General features: G+C 32.7%; 1 protein-coding gene across 1 annotated transcript; it reads left to right on the plus strand.

Annotated features, from left to right (window-relative positions):
* The first annotated feature begins 170 nt into the window (after positions 1–170).
* On the plus strand, positions 171–6719 carry LOC139150442 (transmembrane protein 179-like). Its single transcript, XM_070722819.1, has 4 exons — positions 171–621; positions 1903–2043; positions 2459–2543; positions 3730–6719. The coding sequence occupies exons 1-4, from the start codon at positions 326–328 to the stop codon at positions 3883–3885; spliced, it is 678 nt and encodes a 225-aa protein (XP_070578920.1). The 5' UTR covers positions 171–325; the 3' UTR covers positions 3886–6719.
* The last annotated feature ends 466 nt before the right edge of the window (positions 6720–7185 follow it).

Below are 7185 nucleotides of genomic sequence, written 5' to 3' on the forward strand. Positions count from 1 at the left end.
CCTAGATTCAACAAACATTTATTTTTTTGTGTGCATACAATAGCCTAAAATATACTTCAATGATACGAAAAATGTTTTAATCACTTTAATTTGTTCTAATAAGGATAATTATATCTATATATATTTATTTGGCCCGAATTGCAGTTTGGAATATAAATTTCAGAAATGACATGATACTATCTGTGCCTTCGATGACCTCGGCAGAAGGGTGAAAGTGTAGATGTGGAATGATATCGTGCACGGTTGTGTGATCTAGGAATGAGCTTGGATTGACACCGACCCGGACACCGACGTTCTCGTCCACAGAAAACACACAGACCACGATATGGGAATCGGCAACATCCTAGTCTTGGCCCAAGTCACTGCATATGTCTTGATATTCTTATTGTCCTTTTTCATCGTGGTGCCTGCTGGAATCAACCAAACAAATTTCGATGGGAATTGCGTCCTGTTTTCCACAGGCACCTGGCACCGGAACGCCTCATCAAATCACTTTCGCATTGATGCATGGGGAGACCGGAGTGTGTGCAATTTCACGATTTATATAGGAATCGTATCTTTAATGGCATCATTCATACTTGCGGTTAGACTGTCGATATTTCTGTGTCGAGAAGCAGATAGGTGAGTTGCATGCAAGTGGTGTAACAGGTTCAGTTCCAACCGTGTTATTTTATTTATACAGAGGAAAATACTCGAAGAAACTGATATTTTTCCAACTTTCTATTTTTAAATAGACATTTAGTAAAGCAAAAAAAATCAACATAACGAAAAAGAGGACACATTCGCGCCCGCTGGTTTCTCTCTAGGGTATATGATTAAAGTGACAAGGAAATAGTGACAAGTAATTGTTCGCAAATACTGTAGCGGAAATGTTTGTTACCAGTAGTCATTTGCAAAACAGATATCAAGTTTTATCAGATTGAAGATAATGAACTGACAAATCTCAAATCTTTCTGCATCACTGGGACATTTTTACCATATATTTGCTTCATGTGACAGTAGGCCTAAATGTTCTCTTTTATTTGATTGAAATTTTCAGTGTTTAAATACATGTACAAACATAAATCCAAGACTGCTCACCTAAATACACACTGCCATGGTATAACACCTTGTTTTGACCGCATTGTCTTTGCATGGACATGACAGAGTTGATCAACAAGCTACCAGTCTTCAAATATACTTGGTGTCACCTCCATGTAGCTTACAAATGCCGTAGGAGTAACCTAAACAAACCAAGTAATTTTTGAAATTTCTAAAATCTGTTTAAATCACCTAAGATGTCATATGAGTATCTAGGACACTACATCAAGTAAAACAAACAATGAACATCATTGTCATTTTCATCATTATCAGTTATCTTGAAAACCCCATTCTGTATGTTTAAATAACAAATATGATGTTAGGATGATGAGCAAAGTAGGCTTTTCTGACAAAGTGTATAATGGTAGATCAAACCATTTATTTGTACTTTGTACATTGTTACATGCTATGTACATTGTTACATGCTATGTACATTGTTACATGATATGTACATTGTTACAAGTTATATACATAAGTACATGATATGAACATGGTTACATGTTATGTACATTGTTACATGTTAGTAATCATATTAATACTCAAGTAACACAACTCATCAAACTCATCATTTAAGTCATCAAAGTCTCCTCCACTGATAATTTTGAAATATTCCTCTATATTTGGCTATATACTACTTTCTTAGCATGATTCTTAATCCAAAAGTGTGACATATATTTTACAGGTCTTGCTTCGGAAGTCAAAATGAAGTCAAAGATTGGAGTACATGTACGTGTACGCTTATAACAATGACCAAAACTTCCAATTTAAACTGTGAACAAGTGTACAAAATTATAATGCTTCAAATTTTTCCATTTTTTTCAGCTCTTTCCTTGGTGCCTTCTTGACTTTAGTGGCAAATGTATTCATAGCGGTGATGTTATTTGCTGATTGTTTGGTGTTTACATTGGGATTTAAGTTCTTCTGCAGACAGTTAGTTCTGTCTCTTGATTCAGGTGTGCTAAGGTAGGCATCAATTTCTAATTGCCAAAAAGAGTGCTACAGAAAAATTTTGTTGAGATTTTCCTTGTGCTGGAATTTTCAAAGAACCTTCAATTTGTAAATTTATTGGTTCTTTTATACAAGAGGTGTGCCTTATCATACATTAATGATACTGTTTGAGGTCTTGCCTTGTCAGCATCTGATGTATATTAGCAACATGTTATGTCCATCAAAGAATTGTATTCATGATGCAATTTATGGCAATTTTTTTTTCCAATCTGCTACATGGCAAAATCACCAGATATGTTTGTAATACTTTTTAATTTAAATGGTTCAAAACTTTACATAAATAGGCTAGAACAATAAGTGGTCCTATGTTTTGCACTTTATTAGAGGTTGATATGGTCGCTTCAATTGTTTAATTCCTTTCACTTATCAGATGTTCTGAGGCAGATTACATTGAATGGAGTTCTGATCCAAATCTCAACACATCAGGGTTGATTATCCAGCTTGGAATGACACAGGTATGTCATAAAAATAACACTCATTATTATCTCTCAACTGTACGTGGATCTATTTTTAGATGATGTAGTACTGAGACAAAGATTCTTTTGTCATTTTTGCATGTTACAGTGATATATACAGATGTCTTTTCATCAAAATGATAAATGCTAACATATGATTTGCATATTTCTTTCCTCAGAATATACTTTACCATTGTATTTCTTCATTCTGAACTCAGTTGTCCCACCACTTTCAATATTCTTTATCAGGAATGGCCTGATTCTGATTCTAATTTATCCCAATTATGATAAAGCTTGCATAGATAATTTTTGAGGTCTACTATTTGAGGTCTTTGGTCAAAACATGTCCTTGACATCTTTCTCATTTTCTTGGCAGGCTCCTTAAGATTATTTTAGTTTGATTTGTTTAAGTTTAAACATCTTAAACTTTCTAGGTATGATTTTGTCATTTTTGGTCAAAATATCTTTTCTAAAAGTGTTTATCTGACAGCCCTTATGTTTTGTCTTTTGATTTCTTGCAATGTCTTCAATTAGATTTTTTTAAAATCAATTTTTTTTTGAAATATTTTTTGTTAAAAATTAATTAGAGTGGCAGCAGGAAAGTTGTTCCTGCTGTCTTCATATTTACTGTCAGATGCTGTTCAGCAATTTAATGCCAGGTATAATTAGATAATGTGCACATTTCTGGGACTTCAGTAAAATTTTTGTTTACCCTGATGTGGTCATACTAAAGGAACTGAGTAAAACAATAATAGAATAGAATAGAAACTTCATTAAGTTTTGACTGACTTCCTGGTCTCAACAACAATATTGATTATCAATGGTCATATTTCAGCTAGTTTTGGCATACTGTACAATATCATAATAATACTTTAACATAAGGAATGTTTTATCCCAATTATTTAAAAAGAAACTTGATAGGATACATGTATTTATAACCTTTGACCTCAGAAATTCTCTGAATTTTTGAGAACAGAAAACAATGAAATTGTGTCACAAATAATTGAATTTTGCCATAGCTGTAAAAAATAAACATAAAAAATGAAAAATTTTACATAAAGAATTATATGATGTACAGTTTGTCAGTGCTGCAATTGTTTTGTAATTTATTGTGTTTATGTCATCATCTTTGTAAACTGAATTATCTTGTTAATGGAAGTCTGATTTTGATTATTGACTTTTTCAGTTTGGTTGCTGGTCAGCATGGGTGTGCTGGGTAGTTGTTGTGGTCATGTCGGTGATAAAGCTGTGGAAATACAGCCAACATGAATCATTCCTCCGTAGTATTCAAAGGGAGAAAGATCGACTGTTTGGAAACTATTCACAGTCAGAAATCATATAACAACAACACATCATGACCACAATTGCAGTTGTTTCAAGACTTCAAGAAATTGCAGTTGTTCTGTGGGAAAGACATCTGTCTGATTTCAACACTACTTACTGAAAAGTAATGTGTCACATGGCTGAATTTAATGGTATGCTTGCTCATATTTATCTTTGAAATTTCATGTAAACTTTTTACATTAAAGTAAAGTTTGCAGTGTGTAGAGTATGCCAATATGCATGACATTATCAAGCTATACTATTATTTGGTTTCAAATAATTGTTACTTTCCTTTTCCACTCACCTTAAATACTCCATTTTATTATCAGATTTATCTGATTGGAATTTATATACCAATAATCGATAACAATTTTAATGGAGAGAAAAAAAGATTGACAGAGTTTTCAGAAGCACTTTGCTTGTTCACTTGAGGGTGAGCAAGGGAGTGAAAAGGGTTCCTTTAAAGTTGGTTTTACTGAACATTCAAAAAATCAGACAAAAACACCAGTGTTGGTAACAATCTTACAAGGGGTATTTCATTTCTTTCCATTTGGCAAACGTTTAAACTGGTCATTGAATATGTTACATTGCTAGTCCAGAACCATTCCATAGTTTTGATCCCTACAGCTGAGGGATCAAAACTACGGAGAAGTTCAATACCAGCACTTCTATGTTGCACACATATACAAGTCTTTTTAGTCTTGTAGACTTTTAAAGATCTGATGTATCTTGTTACAATAAGCAACACATCAGTCTTATTCCAATCTTGCAAGAAAAGTTTTAGAACAGACTTCAACATTTTCAACACAGAGTAGTAAACATTGAATGTATTGGTGAATAAAACCTTCACAGAAATGTTGATTATCAACAGAACTGCTAGTTATACCTTGCATTGTGCTGCTTATTTAATTTTGAAACATTGACAGGTTAGAAATACCATGACCTTTTATGAGAAGTGTTTTTGCATTTGTAACTTAGTACCATTATTTGCACAAGTATCACCATCATAAGCCAAATTTCTTCAAATGAGAATTAAAGACCTTGTAAATGATGAACTATATTAGCAAGATCACCTTGGCACTTATCCTGAAACACTGATTAATCAGAAAAGAAAATATCCTTCCTAATCTGTTTGTAAGTGAGTGATATTCTGTGCACAGCTAAATTAATAGTTCACATTGGAAACATACTATTTTATTTTTGACTTGGGTACAGTGCTTTGTGTATATTCATACTCTTGTATGTACAATATCAATTTCTTTTGTGTGACTACAAAGTCAGATCAAATTTTGTTTAGAATGAACAAGTATGTGTGAATGGCAAAAGTGTTCCTACTAAGAGTATGACAAAAATGTTGTTCTGATACTAAATGCTTTTCGAACCATTTTTGGTTGAATTGTTTGGGCCATACAAATTACTTGTTTACTTGTTCTGTGGATAGAAAAATTGGTGGATGCAAGAATTAACTTTTGGAAAACGTTTTGTCAAACTTTGTCTGAGGTAACAATTTACTGTATTTACCACACTTGGAATGTTACGTGCAATTTTATGGTCAGCACCACTCCTTCCATGACATTTTATTTTGGCTTGTCGGATCACTATATACAAATTTGAATGATAAAGTCGTTCAGAGGTCATGTCCTTATCTTTGCTGGTTTATTATATACATGTATAATCAAGCATATTTGTAACTATTGTCTCATATATGGCTATTGCTTACAGGCCATGTCTGCTATAGAAAGTCCTCTAGAATACACAGAATATTTTGAAAATGGTGTACATGCCAAAGTAAAAAGTCTTGATATAGCTTTGAAACGGTAAATTTTACTTCCGGTCATTGTCAATGATGATTTTTCAACACACAGTAAAAAAAAAAATACATAGTTTGAAATTTCTACCTCCACAAGCTTTTGTACATTTTCATGTAGTTAAATGTCATATTTAGTGTTCCAATGAATTTTTGATGTTCTTAATGTTTTCAAATGATTCATGTTTAGCACAGTCCCTCCAACCTCAGAGGGACTATGATGTTTAGACAGTGACTAGACAGTGAAATATGAAGAACTCACATTTTGGTGAAAAATGAGTTACCAGTAGATCCCTTTTGCATTGAACCATCAAATAAGTTCAAAACTTTGTGACATTTTCCTTTTTATTGCACTGTGACAAAGTTCATGGACAGAAGATTTTGATGTTCATACTTACCATCATCCGCTGGCTGTTGGTAACTTGAAATTGAGATTCGTAATGTAGACAGGTGACTAAAAGAAATCAAAGAATTTTCTGACTGATGAAGGCTGTTATCTTAGATTAAGAAGATCTTGTACATGTGTCAATCTTGTGTCTAATTAACGGCGCTTTTCTTGCCTATATTTCTTGTCTTCCATTTTCAGAGTGCCTTTTCAAGAAGTACCTTCATTTACGGATTTTTTCCTTTATTATCACAATATGATATTTTAGACTGTTTTAATTCAATAAGCAAATGTGAAAGTAGAGTGTTTATATGTACATTTTTTGTCACCTTTTTTATCTGACACAAGGGTGTGTGTATATATTGTGAATTTCTGATGAGACTGGTGTAGTTAAAGCAATATTTTTTTTTATTCTTTTGTGCAATGATGTTAGGGAAGTTGTGGGAACGAAAACTTGTTGATCGCTTGATGTGGAAATTTATCAAAAAAAAGGAAACAAAAATTTCAGAATACATGCTGGGTCATATTAGAATGGAGAGTTTCTAAGTGTAGGTTTTGACTCTTATGTAGCTTTCTCAATTATCAAATTTTGTTATTTTGGTACTTTAAAGTAAATGTAGTAAATAAAACGGAATTAGTAAACGTGGAAGTCCCTCTTACAGATTATGCCTGTTCTTTTTATCCCTGAATAATATAGATAGAAAGCAAACAGTAATTACAATCGTAAATACTTTTCTAAAAATTGAGTATCCATGTTTTAATTGGCCAAATAAAAAAAATGTGTGTTTCCAGTAAAACAACTGGCCATTGATATATTTTTGACATTTTTGAAAATTTTGAGTAAATTCTCTCAATTTTATCATATTTTATGGGTCCTAGCCAATGAAAGGAAAACAATTCCTCCGACCTACCTACCCTAGTTTTCCGAGACATGTCACTTGGAGCACATATCTTTTGTTTTCCTTGACCTAACACGTAACTGACATTACAATGCCAGTAAACATAGCTTATTATTCAAACTACAGAATCAAGAGTCATTAAAATTTTGATAACATCTTTGATATGCTATGTAGGTGTGTGATTAAATCATTTTTGTATCACTTCATTACAAAAAAAATTATACTTTG

The sequence above is a fragment of the Ptychodera flava genome, chromosome 14, assembly GCF_041260155.1.
Source record: "Ptychodera flava strain L36383 chromosome 14, AS_Pfla_20210202, whole genome shotgun sequence".
In the NCBI taxonomy this organism is placed as follows: Eukaryota; Metazoa; Hemichordata; class Enteropneusta; family Ptychoderidae; genus Ptychodera; species Ptychodera flava.

Excerpts from the sequence above, each read along its gene's own strand:
- LOC139150442 (XM_070722819.1), top strand. The coding sequence starts at position 326 with ATGGGAATCGGCAACATCCTAGTCTTGGCCCAAGTCACTGCATATGTC. Across the intron at positions 622-1,902 it reads CTGTGTCGAGAAGCAGATAG|CTCTTTCCTTGGTGCCTTCT; the intron begins GTGAGTTGCATG and ends CATTTTTTTCAG. Across the intron at positions 2,044-2,458 it reads CTTGATTCAGGTGTGCTAAG|ATGTTCTGAGGCAGATTACA; the intron begins GTAGGCATCAAT and ends TTCACTTATCAG.